General features: G+C 42.3%; 1 protein-coding gene across 1 annotated transcript; it reads right to left on the minus strand.

Annotated features, from left to right (window-relative positions):
* Window positions 1-1089: 1089 nt before the first annotated feature.
* MYCFIDRAFT_41902 (uncharacterized protein) lies at window positions 1090-1581 on the minus strand (the record flags this gene model as incomplete). Its single annotated transcript, XM_007926039.1, is given in 3 exon segments — window positions 1090-1203; window positions 1220-1245; window positions 1350-1581. Coding segments are annotated over 3 exon segments (372 nt in total), but the record flags the coding sequence as incomplete, so codon positions are not given.
* Between the last annotated feature and the right edge of the window lie 15113 nt (window positions 1582-16694).

Genomic DNA, 16694 nt, shown 5'->3' on the forward strand with positions numbered 1-16694 from the left:
AAGGAGGTACAAGGTGCATAACATCTCCTTGGTACTGGCTGGCACTTCATGAATCGTTGGTGGTGGGTCGCCGGTCGTGCATGATGAATAAGCCAAAAAAAAAGATCATCCCCCCGGACTCCGACAACGACAACGACCCCCGTGACTTTTTTTTCTTCTTCTTCTTCAGCAGAACATGACATGAATTATGAATGGCAGCACAGTTGATGAGAATCCGATTCTGATGAGACAAGGAATGCGTGCGGAGCCGGGGATTCGTGTTACGGAGCCAATGAACGAGGGAAGAGAAATTGAAAATCTTTTACATATACGTCCTTGGATATATACCTATTCTTATAGAATTTCTCAACGTGGCAGGCAGCAGGCGGTCGCCGGTCTGAGATGTTGTTGTTGTTTTGACGTAATGACGTTGTTGCCGTGAAGGTTCGAGGAAGGGTTCCGTAAGCAACACGGCAATGCTGTGAATGGTCGAGGGCTTTTTCAGAGTTGGTGAAATCCTGGTTTGCTACGTGGAAGAATATGAATGGGGGGGGGATGGTGCAAACTTCAAAGCTTTTTCGAAACATGGTCCCTGTCATCAACCTCGAGGAAGGGACTGGATCTGAATCTTTTGGTTTTTTTGGTTTGTTTGTTGCAGGGAGGCTACCTAGGTCCGCAAGAGCCGCTTTGTGGAAATATTCCTTCACTCACCTATAAGAATGTGCCTGTCCTGTCCGTTGCCTGTTTTGGATACATACCTTGGGATCCACATTCTCCTGTTTTTAAGAGTTGGTTGACTAGAGAGGGAAAGAGTTTATACTTTCTCACGCCCTTCTTGCGTTTCTCGGATTCGTCTCGCAGGGGCGAGTCTACTTTCGAGGCCATCAACGGTTTCCTGAATCCTAACGGACGCATAGAAGACGCCTTCGATTGGTAGTTACAGCATCCTTACTGCTGAGGTGCTTTGAAACAGTGTCCGTGCGTGTTGGACGGAAGTTGTCCGGAAGTTGTGATGAACAACGAAGACCGATGATGTGTCTTTTTACAAGGTAACTACCAGAACGCAGCACTGACGAACGGCGTTCCACCGATCATGTTTGATGTTTTCAATCAAAGCTTGATCATACTCTTCCAATTGTAGAACCCAACAGTAATCTCAGACTCATTCTGCCAGCTCGCCATTGGTACGAAGGAGAACATGTTGGCCACAACGTGGTCTAGAGTCTAGACCTCATGCTACAAATGCAAAGGTCCTGAACCAGATGGCTGTCATGTATTCGTAAGCCTATGAAATTTTCCTAGCTTCCAATCAATACCTGGTGCTTACTTACCTCAAACACCCGCTCCCTATGCTCCCCGGGCTCTAATACAATACTTACCATGAAAGAAAGCTAGGAAGCAAGCCATGCAAACGAGCCAATTGGCACCCATGCCTCTGAGAAGAGGAAACTTGAAAGTCATGGTGTCACGACTTTCTTCATGTTGAAGGTGATGAGTCATGACTTTTCGCTTAGTATGGTTCGGTATCAAAGACACCACCATACCCAGTGATTGATAATGGATGACTACGAGGAACAGTACGAGTGATCCTACCAAATTTCCCGGAGAAAGTTCTCGTTTAGTGCAGAAGCATTTTCCAGATAGAGTGTCGTCGTTGAAGCAGAATGAGCCGGTTGCACAGATCTGTCCCGGTGACAACAACCTTCGTGATTCGTGAGGCCGAACGGGACGACCTACATGTAAGGAATTCTAGTCAGCCTGATATCTTGGGCTCCGCCGGATTTGTTCACTCACTACCTTAGCGCTGCGATTGTGCGGTTCAATGCTGGTGCGAATTCTTGATAGCAAGGTGCCCATTGCGCTGTTGGTACTGCAATGTGGGAAGAACTGCGCAAGCGAGTGAGAGGAGCATGTCAGCAACACTGAGCTGATGGAAATCTTGTCCCATCTCTTGTTGGCTTTAGGGACGCCTGCTCTGCCCGCAGAGCTCGATCGTCTCTTCTGGCTTGTAGGCAGCACACTGGCGACGCGGTCCGAAATCATTTCCAATTCTGGCAGGAAGCAGCAGCTTCTCCAGCTTCCTTTTCAGCATATCTCCAACACCAATGCAAGGCGCGTGTGTAGAAGGATCGATGCAAGCAGATGGAGATACTGTGAACCATGCTTCAGATGAAGAGCAGTAAGGGACGATGTTCACGATGGCGCTGAGATGGTTTCTCAAATACCACCACTGTCCAGGCAACAGGCTCTCTCTCTCATTATTGTCAGAGGTTAGCAAGAGCCTATCTCGAGACCAGACGAGAATGTTAGCGATTCCTACCTTTATATTCTTACCTGCGTTTTATTATTAGACAATTTGCCTTTACGGAACACAGCGGTCCGCGTCCCGTATATAGACTACTCCGTAGCAGGCTTAGATAAAAACTATACGGAGCTAAGCAAATTTTTCTACTAATTAGGGCGGGGAATATAGGAATCGCTATTCTCGTCTAGGCCGTTTCTATCGGGATTTCGACTTCCTATATTAAACATTTATATAGGAGAATCGCAAAACCCTAGTTTTAATACTAGAACGACTATTTCCTATAGTAAAAATTTCTCTCTATAGCGGGAATACCTCTCTTCGTATTACTATCTTTTTCCCGAAGTTTCCTAGATACGAAATCGGGTATAAATATATCGTCGTCGTCGTAGTGCCTACGTCGCGATATACGCTAGGTAGATACGACTATATTATCGCGCATTTCTATTACGACTATACCCTCTACGGCTTTCTAGCCTACTTCCGTAGGACTATCTCTATCCTCTACTATAGATAGATATATATCTAGTCGCTCTCCTTCTAGTCTATCTGCCTCCTCCGATCTTTCTAGTATTCTATTTTATAAGTATTTAGGCAACGGATCTACCGAAGAGAAGGACCTAGCGGATCGCCTATAACTAGAAGTAGATAGCATTATAGATAGTAGTAGCGTTAGTAGTAGCGATAACGAGTCGACCCGCTACGTAACTTGCTAGCCCCGCGCTCGTCGCGATAAAAGACAGCGCTATAAAGAAGTAATACGTAAGATACGGGAAAACAACCTTACTATAGGGAAGGTCGTACGGTACTAGGCTAGTAAACTATAGAGTAAGTCCTATACGTATCGCGTCGGCTAGCTCTCTATTATATTAAATACGGAGCTACGCAAATCGAAGTAGGTTAAGTTGTCTAGTAGTAAGAATAGTAATATTATTCGTAAACTCGATTACCTAATTAGAAAGAGCTTGTATAGGAAATAGCGGAGGACTCTTCGATCCGCTATAGAGGTATCCGAGGCCGTAGCGGGCGACTAGGCCGCTACGCTACTCGAACCTATTAATAGATTCGATAATCAATTCTCCGTCTAGTAGTTTAAAGATATATATAAGGTTATCCGGGATGTTACTCTAGTATAGCATTAATTTGCCCGTAGCGTATTAGTTAGGTAGCGTAATAAAGAGCCGGATAATCTCGATATACGAATATTTACCCTTACTACCTTTATCCTCTATACTCGCTCTCGGAACAAATCTAATTAGTTTGTAAAGGCATTTAGTCGGTACCTCCTATTAAATAGCGTAAAGCAGAGGGCATTAGATGTCCTATCGGGGATTAGTTTAATCGCTACGTATATAGTACTATACCGTAAGGAGAAGCTTTCTAGGAGCGAGTAGAAGGTAGTTATTTAATCGCATTATAGTTAACTCGTGCTTATTCTATATAGGAAAGGCTCGTCTAGTTAGCGTATAATATTATATAGTATATAGTATACGACAATATTAATTTCTAGGATACAGTTCGGGATTAGACTATATCTAATTAGTCGGTTATACGCAATCTTACTACGGCGCTGCTAGTGCGCTTTACTCCGTATATTCGCTATCCCGATACTAGCCTACGTATTAACGATTTTAAGGCAGATACGCGACTAGACGCTACGGATATCTATAATGCCCCTACGCTTAGAGAAGATAAATAGTCTCGGAAATTGTCGATATATTATATATATGCGGCGATTATAAGCATCTTCGAAAATAAGCTCGTAACCGTAGTCGAGGACCCTCGGGTTAAGTCGATTACGTAGTAGCTAGGACTATATCCGCTACGGGCCTCTAAAACCGAATTCTACCCGCTTAGTGCGATTTACTATAGCGAGAGTACTATCGATAGGAACGCCGCGGTATAAGAGGACATTATACTATACAAGCTGCGCCTTAACCTAGTCGTAGACTTCCTTATACGGTTGTAGCTTTTCTACGGAGATTAATAGTCGGTATAGCGTATACGGAGCAACAAAGGTGAAAATGCTAAAAGTATAAGGCTATTCGAGCGGCGGGATTAGATAATACCCGTTACGGGACTCTTCTATACCGCTATAAACCTCTATTATATACTAGTTCGCCTTTTCTAGAGTATTAGTTAGGATACTAGGTCGGAACACAGCCTTTTCTAGGACAAGTAGGCATTTAGTATAAAAGGATTAACCGAGAAAAAACTAAAATACTAGATACTACGTCCTGTTGCGCTTTATAGGTACTCCGCAAGGATTATCGCCTTATTCGTTAAGCAGCTATACTATAGCGAATATTTCCCTACGGATTTACCTCCTAATTTTAGTAAGCTAAGGGCGGTTGTACCTACTATAGCAGGTCTTACTACGGATAAATATCTTTAGTTCTTAGCAGCTATATATAATAGCTACTTGCGGCCTTTAGTATAGCTAGAAAGAGAATAGGAACGGGTATATAGTACACCTAGGACAAAGCTACTCTTACCGTAGTAGATGCGCCGGACTCCGCTACGGTTAGAGCCTATCCCGTAAGCATAGCCTAGAATCCGCGATCCTACCTAGACTATACTTTATCGGCGACTCTATATAACCGAGCTCTAGTTAACTCTCCGATATACGACTCGGAATATAGATATTAGTTATATTAAACGTCTCTTGCCGTAGCTCGTAGTAGTATTTTTCGGAGCTAGATAATATAACTACGAGCGCGAGATGCTATATCTAATTTAGCTACTTAAGGGCGTATCTCTATATCTCCGCAGCGCGATTCTAGCCGGCGGCGTCGTAAATATAATAGGTAGGCCCGGGAAAGGGATCGCGGTAGACGAATTACTCGAACTAATTAATTTGCGGTATAAAAATAATATACGAAATTTTAAGAATTCGACGCATAATATAGTAGAAACATTTAATCGTGTTTTATATACTACTTTCGCTATAATACAAGTAAATAATGCTTTCGAGGACGAATTCGGGATCCGGAATACTACTAATTATTCCTATAAGGATACAACTTACGAAATTTAGGGGCTCTCCGCTCGACTCTTTGCTATATACCGTAGCGTAGGCGATCGGTACCGCAGCGTAGATAATCCTCCTATTATACCTAACCCGTACTAAGCTAGTATTAATAAAATCTATAAGGAAGTGTAGGATTTCAATGCAAAATATCTACGTAAAGGCGTATCTATAGCCGTAGTACCCGATACGGATTTAGATATTTACGATGCGGGACTAGATACGGATTAAAATATAATGTTTGAAAATGTCGAAGATATAATACTAGATATATTAGACCTACTAACAGTTTAATTATATAACGTCTATTTTAGGAAGTTTTACGCAAAGTTCTAATGTTTACTTCGACTTTAGCGGTTGTTTTTTTTTACTATACTACTATTATACTCCCGAATCCGTACCCTATATCCGAAAACTCGAACGAACTAGAAGGACGGACATTCGAATAAGAGCTACGGAAGTACTTTAGGCCGCCGCGGATAAGAGAGTAGTAGTAGAATGCCTTCTATAATTAGATTTATAGTATCTAATAGCTCTACTCGGCCCTCGTATCGTATTATATAACAAGAACAATACTAATACTACTCGAGAAACACTATCTATTCTGTCGTACCGATACTAAAAGACCTAGAGCCGGTAAAATATTAGAGAAGAAGTAACCTATAGAAGCAAAGAAAGTCCGTAGCGGGCTAGCCCTCGCCCGTATCTACTCTACATTCTTACTATAATACTACTCGCGAGCTACCTTAGGACTAATAGTACGTAAGTAACGGCGTACTTCTACCTTAACCTCTTCGTCGATAACGATATTAGCTAGTAGGAGCGATAGGTAGAGAGTGCGGCTCTTAGATAGGCCGTTATAACTAGCGTAGTAGACCGAGCGGCCGTTAGCGTATATCGTGCCCTATACCTGTCCGCTATTCGTATCGCGCTCCTTATTTAGGCCCTTAAGGAGCTCCTTAAGGACGTCGCCGGATCCGAGGTAGAACTTCTCGATAATACTACGGAGTTTATATACGTACTCGCGCTACTTCTTTTCCTATACCTTCGGGTCCTTCTTAGCTAATCTACGTAGCGTTTCTAAGACATTAAAGGTACGATTAAAGATAACTTTATTAAATTAGAAGCTCCTACCTATTCGCTCCTAGATAGCCTATCTAGTCGACTACTATAGTAGCTAGTCGCAGGTCCGCTTCGCTTGCCCGCTATAGTACCGATTATATGTCTGCTATTGCGCACCTATACCGTCCTTACTATATATAGTCTTAGCTTGTCTCGGTTATATAGCGCCGTTACAGATCTCCTTTAAGTAGCGACTATAGTTATATAGACCTATAAGTAGTAGGCGGCCTTCGAATCGAGGGGACATCGATAGCGTACGTTAGGAGAGTGCTATATTCGATATCGGTAGCGATATAATAGACGTATTAGACCTACCGGAGAACGGTATAGATTGCTACGGAGTCCTAGTCTAATCCTACGGAGTTCGTATACTACCGCTACTACCGCTATACTACCCGCTACTACTACCGCTACTATCTAGTAGTGCGATCCGATTCTTTTCCTTCTATATACGCGCCCTAGCTAGGGTAGCATTTGCCCTATCCTTAGATGCGGCCTTTTCTATAGCTTCTTATCGGAAGATATTATCTTATAGCTACCGCGTAGGGTCTCGACTGCGATACGCTACCTCGCGTAGGTTTTGCGCCTACTGCTCTAATAGAATCCGCTTACGAGGATCGGCGCCTAGAAAGACTAGCCGCTACGGAGTACTACCTGCCCGCTACGGAGTATTATTAGACATACTCGTATTCCCGCCTAGAGTAGTAGCATTACTAGGAGTAGTAGACCGGTCCGGTATAGTACCGCCTATAATAACACTACTACTAGGGCTTATTTGCTAGATAGTTATACTATTATCTAAAGGCGAGATCGAGGCGCTTCTTATTACTTATATTATAGATTCTTATATATTATCGAAGATATTAGCGCTAGAACTAGATTCGCTAGAAGTATAGCAAGCCCCTCTTATAATAGCCTCGTAGCGGAGTTAATAGGTTCCGCCGCAGGTTAGACCTACGCCGAATCGAGGCGGTAGTGCTAGGCCTAATATTAGTACTAAGCCTAGTATTAGTGCTAGGCCTAAGCGTAGGCTAAAGATTAGCATTCGATCGCGCGTAGTACGATCGACGAGGCAGCCTCTATTATACTAGTTGTTCTACGTTTCGAAAGGGACGCGCTAGTTGTCTTCTTCGTACGGAGCGCCGCGGAGATCGATATAGCCTACCTCGAAATTCTCGTTTACGCGCGCGCGTAGGTCCTAGTCCGTCTCGTCTAGCTAGCGTATACTTGCCTCTATATCGTTAATCTTATACTATAGTAGATAGATCTAACTCGGCTCTAGTAGAGTAGATAACGCTATAAGGCGACGCGTATACTCCGCGTAGCCTCCTAGATTCGAGAACTTAGATAAGGTATCGCTACTAGGAGTAGGTCCTCGAAATTAAAGACAGCGACTACTACCGCGACTATAAGTTAGAAGATAGGGAGTATTGCCGCCGCGGCTTAGAGTACTACTACCGCGAGGAGCACTACCGCCGTAAGGAGTACTACCGCCGCGAGGAGTACTACCGCCGCGAGGAGTACTACCGCCGCGAGGAGCACCGCCGCCGCGAGGAGTACCGCTACCGCGAGGAGTACCGCTACCGCGAGGAGCACCGCCGCCGTAAGAAGTACTACCGCCGCAAGGAGCACCGCCGCCGCTATTACTACCTAATATATCGTACGACTTAGAGGTCTTAAATATAATTAGAGATTCGTTAATAGGAAGCTATAAGAAGGGTATATTAGCAGGTAGATAGGGTAGTAGTAGGTATAAGTAGTATTCGATAAGGAGCTAGGAGGAGAGGGAGGAAGGTAGGAGAGTTAGCCTAACGCTAAGCGCTAAGCCCTACCTAAGGCATTAAGACCCTAGCTTTACTCGGCCTAGTTACATACTAATTATATATAGCCCCTTTAGCCCTAATATACGCTTCCCTTCTAAAGGCCGCGCCCTCGTAGCCGGTCTTTGTCCTAGTCTTAACCTCTATTGCTACTAACTTAGTAGGTCTAATAAGCTGCTTAGCCCGCGCTAAATTGAACACTTAACTACCTAATTATATAACTATATCAAACCTTACCTCTAATAATACAATATACAACTCTAACTACGCTATCTCTATATATAATAAACTGTAAAGTAATATATATCTATAAGAATTGAAGGCCTTCGACTAATTATAATACGAGCGCGTCTTCCCTACTATAATAGGTAGACGTACGAGGTATTGCAGCACTGCCTCCGTTCTAAGTAATGTCGTATCGAGTTCTTTACGTCTACTCTTAAAAGACCTAGCAATGTCCGCTTCCGAGGGTTTGTCCGCTTCCGAGGGTTATTATTCTTATTGTTCGTAGCTTCGCTAGCCCTAATTAGCTAGGTTTAGTAGCCTTTAAGTGTCAATCTTATCTTATCTTTTTAAAAAAAACACAGCTCGTCTAGTTTCTATAGGTAAAGGCTATTATAAGTGCAGTAGTAGAGGTTCGCCTCGCTTAAAGGGTTAGATAGATCGAGGAGTAACCTATTGTCCGCAAGATCGACCCCGGCTAGCTTAGCTCTATAGTTTTGCCCTTAGTTAGCCTATTAGTCGCTTAATCTTTTAGGCGGCTTAAAGTTTAACTTAGCCTTAAAGTTTTGATTAAAGTTTGATTAAGGTGCCTTAGGCTCGTAGTATAGGTAAGGTTATATCTATAGGCGCAGTAATAATAGCAAGTAATGTCGATAATAGCGGCGCTAGTCGTCTTAGCGTTAACTTTACCTTGCTTTCGATTTCCTTCTTCGACTAATAATATACTCCGCAACACCGTTACTAACATAGCCGCGCTAGCCGTATCGTTATAAGCGCGACGCCGCCCTCGCCGATCGCCTAGGCCTCGAGGCCTCGATAGAATAAAGGAACAAGAGGGGGACCTATAGGGCGCGTTAGTAAAGAGGTAGAGTCCTTAAAAGAGTATGCGATTAATTAATTAACGCGTCGTAGCGCGCCTAGTATAGTCTTATTATCCTTTGTTGCTAACACTTGCTTATCTCTAATTAGTTAGCTTAATAGCACCCCGGGGGTAGCATTGTTCCTAGGCCTTTCTAGTAACATTATAGGCCCTTAGCCTTTTTCTTGTTCTTTACGCTAGTCTAATACTCGTCTAACAACTTAGTTATGTCTTTAAAAGAGTCTTTAGCTTCCTACGAGTCCTATTTAGGTAAATAGCCTTGCTATCTTAGCAGGTACTCCTTCTTGCCTTGCCTAGTCCGGTGCTTTAGGATACGTTCTATAGACTACAGTTCTTTACTATTAGCTAAGACTTCTTCTAACTTAGTAGGCGCTTTATCGCCTTTACGCTAGTAGTATAGTTTAAGGAGGGATATATAGAAGGTGTTATAGATAGTGTAATAGGGTAGAAGCTATAACTAGTAGGCCTATACGGAAGAGCCCTTAACTTCTCGAATGCGGAATAGGCCAATGTATCTTAGTACGAGCTTAGGCCTTGTTTTGCTATTAGGTAATAGGTGCTTGCGGATACGGAGGTTCTTAGTGCTTAGTATAACTATATCGCCTTGTTTAAAGGTTATTAGTGTATAGCGCTTATCGTAGTAGGCCTTTTAGTACTCTTAAGCCCTTATTAGCTTCTTAGCTATCTTAGTATAGATTTCTCGTATCTTCTAGACACGTTCTATTGCCGCTAGTGTTTCCGGTACTTAACGCGCTTCCCTTTCCTTGCGCTCGGCCTCGAGCGATAGTAAGTCTTATAGTATAGCAGCGTTCTAGCCTATTATAGCTATGTATAGTAATACCTTAGTCGATAAGTAGACACTGTTATTGTATACGAATTCAGCTAGTTGTAGGAGGTTAACCTAGTCGTTAGGGTTCTCGTTAATGTAACTGCGCAGGTACTGCTATAAGGTAGCATTCTGCCTTTCTGTTTAACCGTTAGTCTATAGATAGAAGGCTGTTAATAGCCGATACTTCAGTCTTAGCTATAGGCATATTTCGCTCTAGTAGTGCGACGTAAATATCGAGCCCCTATCGGAAACTATCCCCTTAGGGGTTCCCTAATAGGTATAGAAGATATTAGTCTATAGCGCCTCTGCTATATTAATAGCAGTCCAATCCTTGCGGGTAGGAATGTAGCGAGCACCCTTAGTAAATCGGTCTATAATGACTAGTATAGCGTTAAAGACGTCCTTGCTTCCTCTTCGCTTAGTAGGGGGAAGACCTATAATAAAGTCTATCGTAAGCTCTATAAAAGGCTTCTTTAGAACAGGGAGTGAAGACAACTCGCTAAATAGTAAGTGCTTTAGTGCTTTAACTCGCTAGTATACTATATAGGTCTGTATATACTCCTTTATATACCGCTTACTATTTAGCTAGTAGTATATACGCGATAGTAACTCGTGCGACCTCTCTATACTATAGTAACTAGCAAGTTCACTATTATAGTGCCTCTTTAAAAGCTCTTGTCTAATCGATTGTTTAGCGGGGACATAGTATCTACCCTTAAACTTTAAGTAACCTTTGTCGTCGATCGACTAGCTATTACTCTTACTAGATCGAGTCGCCCGCCTACTTACAAGCTTATTAATGCGCTCGATAGCAAAGGCGTCCCTCTACTAAGCACGCAATAGCTTATCTATAAACGATTAACTATCCCCGTTTATAAGGTTATTTAATAGCACCCGTGCTATCGAACGAGGTACGTATTATATATATCTAATAGCACTAGCAGCCGGATTAACTATAACCTCTTCTATAGTGCTATCGCTATAGATAGCAATATCTTTAATCGAGTCGTTATAGCTCGAGCGATCTACGTCCTTTTTAACGTATACTAGAAGAACGACAACTCCGCTATAGTATTTATTGCCGCCGCGGGGTCTAGAAGTCCGCTTATCCTATGCCTGCTTATTAACAATACGGGCTATAGCAATCTTATACTACAGGGTTGGAAACAAAGAATTAATGTGTTAGGTCTCGCTATCGTAATTAGGTCGCCTCGATAGGCTATTAGTAGGGTTACTTACGCCTAGCCGATATAATATATTAAAATCAAACCCGGCGAGGTAGACGGCCTATCTAGCCTATCGACCTATAACCCTAGTAACCTTAGTAATGCTACGGAGGTTGTTATAGTCTGTATAGACCTAAATAGTATGCTATGCACTATCGAGATAGTGCCTCTAATGCTTAAAGGCCTCGATAATAGCTAGGAGCTCTTGCTCGTAGGTCTCGTAGCGACGCTCTATATCGATTATCTTTCGTAAAAAGAAGGCAATTAGGTGCTAGTAATAGTCCTTATCTAATTGCTGTAATATAATAGCCGATATAGCGAACTGTAAAGCGTTAGTCTTAATACGGATCTGCTTGCTTAGTACAAAATAGTATAGCAAAGGGACTTTAGTAAACCGCTTCTTTAGGCCGTTAAAAGCGGCTTGTGTCTTGTTAGTCCATTTGAACTCTCTAGACGGGTTAGCCTTAGTTTTAGTAAGCTTAGTTAGGGGCATTACATGCCGTAAATAGCCCTTAATAAAGCGGCGGTAGAAATTAGCGAAGCCGAGGAACGATTAAAGCTCCTTAATAGACGTAGGAATAGGCTATTTAGTAATTGTTTTAATCCGATTAGGATTAGCCTTAATACCCTCGGTTAATACGAGGAAGCTAAGGAATAATACCTCCTTAGCGGCAAAGGTGTATTTAGAAGGTTTGCAATACAGTCTATAGGCTCGTAGGCGGTCGAGGACCTTGCGTACTATAGCCTAGTATTCTGCAATATTAGGTAAATGTGTGTAAACTAGGATATTATCTAGGTAAACTATACAGAGATAGTCTAATAGGCCTAATAGAGCCCGATTAATGTAGGACTAGAATGTTGTAGGGGCATTAGCTAAGCCGAATAGCATAACTAAGTACTCGAAATAGCTATAGCGAGTATAGAAGGCTGTTTTCTATTCGTTACCCTTACGAATACGGATACGATAGTACGCATCCTTAATATCTAGTATAGTATAGTAGTAAGCCCTAGAAAGGCGATCGAGGGTTTTATTAATAAGAGGGAGTAGATAGCGATCTTTAATAGTAACAGCATTAAGCCTACGATAATCGATATAGAGGCGCAGGCTACTATCCTTCTTTAGTACGAACAGGATAGGGGCACTAGCAGGGCTGTTACTATACCGTATCCGGCTATTAGCTAGGTTTTCCTTAAGGTACTTACGCAATATAGCAAGCTCTCGCTTACTAAGGTTATAGAGGGGTCTAAAAGGGACCTCTTTGCCCTCTATAATATTAATCTTATAATCCGTCTCTTTAAATATAGGCAATGTCGATGCTAGGTAGTGTTTAAACACATTAATATAGGTCTCTCGGATAGGCTCTAGTATACGAGTAAGCTAATTAGGATTATTAGGGGGCATAGGTTCATCGTTATTACTACCGAGCAAATCGGCAGTCGGATTAGCTAAGGCGGAGGCTAGTGTTAGGTTGCTAATAAACAGGACCCTAATATCGTTAGGGCACTCGCTAATATTAATGTGTTTAATATCCTCTTTCCTAGCGATTCTAAATCGCTACTTCTAAATGCCTAAGTCTATAGCTATAGCGTAGTACTTAAGAATAGGGTTGCTAATAACAATAGTAGCTCCCCTATGTAGGTTGTCTATATCTACTGCGTAGGCAGTAAAGTCTAGTAGGCGTTCATTTCCGAGGTCGTCCTTTAGAGCTATAGGAATATAGTAGGCCCTATAAGTTAAGTGCCGAGCGTTATTAAACTAAGCAAGGGTTAGCAGGTTAGTCTTCGGCAGTTGTCGAAGGTCTAATTGCTTAGCTAGGCGATAGCTAATAAGGGCACTAACTGAATTTCCTAGATCTAGTATAACCTTAGTTTAATAGGTAGTGCCCTTCGTATCCTATATAAGGCAGGAGCGTGTTATAGCTAGCATAATGTCGATAGTCTTACGCCGTATAAGGCTAATAGTTAGTGCGGCGCTTACTCTTTTTTCGACTAATTAAAAGAGCCGACTAGGGTAGTATTAGCGGCTAAAAGGTGTTTCCTATACTTAGCGGAAGTACGGTTAATTCGGGCCTAGTCCTTAGGTTTGTCGCATTAGCCTAGTAGATAGCTAGTGCTATTATAGTTAAAGCACTTTAATCCGGTCGGGAGATTGTTACCGTAGCTATTGTTGCTGCTATTGTTAGTCGAGCGGTTAGTATTGTAGGGATACGAGCCCCTTCTACGGCCCCTATCGCGGCCTCCTCTATATAGCCGCCGGCTACGGCCTCTTCTACGGTCGCTACTGCTCCTATTATTAGTATTATTGTCTTAGTAGGGACCTTAGTTTCCTCCGCCGCGGCTACTACGGCTGCTACGGTTAGTACTAGCTAGTCGGATCCTTAATTCTAGTCGTTATTAGAGCTAAATAGCCCGTTCAGCTGTTTCTACTTCGACTATGAATTAAATGCGTATTAGATTGGCTTGTTCGAATATACAGCGACGGTCTAATTTGAGGATAAGTTCCTATCGCAATTTAGGGCGTATTTCGGAAATCTAGATAGAGTCGGTCTTAGCTAGCAAATCATCCTCGAGGGTCTTTAAATAGGCCTTAAATAAGCGAGCCGATTGATTAGTCTTTTGTTTAGCTCGAAGGTATTAGTCCTAAGCGTATTATTGCCTTAGTATAGGGTTTCTAAGGGTGTCTAGTATAATAGTCTTATAGTCTTGCTACTAAACAGCGGTCTAATTAGTAAGGGAGTCGAAATAGTTATCCTAGGTACGCTTTAGGTCGCTATTAATGTACTGTATCGCGTAGACGACTAGTAAATAGTCATCTAGAAGAGCCCTCGGCGCATTTCGTTAGTTAAGCTTACAATCGCGTATGTAATTATTGTATTGTTTGCGACTAGAGCCGTTAAATACGGTATAGTCCTTAAGCTTAGCATCCTTCTTTTAGATAGGGACGGGTAGTAAGGAAGGCCCTACTATCGACTTAGTATTAGTTATTAGGGCTTCCTATAGACGGCGAATCTCGAGGAGATTATCCTTTAGCTGTTGTTTTTAACGTAAGGCAGTAAGCCTGTTTTAGGTAGCTTCCTAAAGTCTCGCTACTAGTTAGGGACTAAAGGCTAGCTAGCTATATCGACGGTTAATAATATTATTAAGAATGTCGTCGACAGGCAATTCTAGGTCGTTACCTAGAACTGTAGGTTCTTCTTTAGTAGGTCCTATAGCAGGCTCTTCGGTAGGAGGCACTTTAGCAGGTGCTCTAGTAGGTACTTTAGTAGGCACTATACTACTAGCATTGTCGTTGCTAGCGCTACTAGCGGCAGCACGGTTATTGTTTCGTAATAAGCTAGCTATTGTAATAGGGGGTAACACTAATAATATATTATTAGCCCCTAAGATACGGATATAGTAGAATTAGTAGGTATTAGTCTAGTGCGATTGACTTAGTATAATAGGCCGTATAGAAGGCCTTGCTTAATAATTAGTACGGTTGTTTCGATAGAATAGTACGTATAGGTCCCGTTCTTAGGCGCAATATAGTTAGATTAGTCTTGTTCGTAGCTATACCGCTAAAAGCTTGAAATAAGGACTATCTAGCTGCTACCCTTAAAGGGTAGATCGAATACTATATAAGAAGGGTATATTAGTAGGTAGATAGGGTAGTAGTAGGTATAAGTAGTATTCGATAAGGAGCTAGGAGAAGAGGGAGGAAGGTAGGAGAGTTAGCCTAACGCTAAGCGCCAAGCCCTGCCTAAGGCATCAAGACCCTAGCTTTACTCGGCCTAGTTATATGCTAATTATATGTAGCCCCTTTAGCCCTAACAGAAGCTTAGAGGTCTTATTTAGAGGTAGTAGAGGGAGGCGGATCTGTCGACGCGGACAAAGAGGGCACCGCTACGGGTAAGACTTAATAGTCTTGTTTAGAAAGTCTTAATTAGAAGTAGTCGAAAGTAGTAGAAGGTAGTAATCGCTATATATATATAGAAGAAGGAGAAGGAGAAGAAGTCGAAGAAGCGTCCTTTTAAATATAGCTACTACGCGTACGGATAGCGTATAAAGTAAAGTTCGGAATAAACGCGTTATATACGTTATACGTATAATAGTAGAATAAGGCATATACGGCGGAAGTTAGGCTATACGTAGCGGAAATAAAGCTATATATAACTAGAAATAAGACGACTAAAGAAGGCGCGATCTAAGTCTTCTATACTAGAGCAAATAAAGGTCTACTCTAAAACTAGAGCTAGAGCTAGATCTAATACCCTAAAATACTGTCTTGCCCGTTACGGGACCTTCGCATTCTATAGCGGGCGACTAGACGGCGACGTAGTATATTAGTATACCCTACTAAAATAGGACTATTTATAGATTAGTATCTTTAGCTCGGAAGGCTCCTTACGACGACGTTTTTTCGATAGTGTTCCTATATTAGAAGCAGATTCAGATATATTAGGTCGCCTACGCTTCGATCTAGCGGCCCTCGTAGGTAATAGCTCTTCCGTAGCGGAGAGGGCTAGGTCCGCATCTAGTAGGAACTCTAATATATACCTAGAGTCGAAGCTCGCTACTTCTAGTCGCTACTACCCCGTTAGGCCCGATACTAGATATATAGTAGTATCCTATATACTCGAAGGACTCCCTTATAAAGATCGATATCTATTAATTACTACAAATCTAGTAGGTACGCTACTATCTCCGCCGTAGGATTAATTAGAGCCGCTACTAGCCTGTTCTCTAACCTCGAGTACACTCTTTATTAGCGCTATTTTCCGTAAATCAGTTATACTACCGGTTTCCGGTGCTCTCCTCTACTAAATTCGGCGTCCTTAACTAGCGATAGCTAACGCCGCTACATTTATATTATTCTCTTACGTAGACCGTAGATACGCTCGGCGCTAGTCGTCTAGCATCTCTATAAGTAACGTATCTTCGGCTTCCTTCGCGGCGCTCGCTACCTTAGCCGTAGCGGCCTTCGCTACCTACGCCGCCTTATACTCTATCTATTTTAAGACTATATCTTCTTTAATATATCGTATAAACTAGACGAGGAGATCGAGAAGAGTAATGGTTTCGATACCGCTAGATTCGTTACTATCTCCGCCGCTAGAATCGGCTACTCCGCTGCTTTCGAAAGTAATCGTCTTATCGCGGTACTCTTATATGTTAAGTATATACCTAATCCGATATTTTATCCTTCTCCTAACTGCTAGCTAATCTAACTTACTTCTAAGTATATCGCTATCGAAGGCATCCTAGTCTATACTCGAATAATCCTAGTAGATCCGACAAAGGCTATAT

The sequence above is a fragment of the Pseudocercospora fijiensis genome (assembly GCF_000340215.1).
Source record: "Pseudocercospora fijiensis CIRAD86 unplaced genomic scaffold MYCFIscaffold_3, whole genome shotgun sequence".
Classification (NCBI taxonomy): Eukaryota; Fungi; Ascomycota; class Dothideomycetes; order Mycosphaerellales; family Mycosphaerellaceae; genus Pseudocercospora; species Pseudocercospora fijiensis.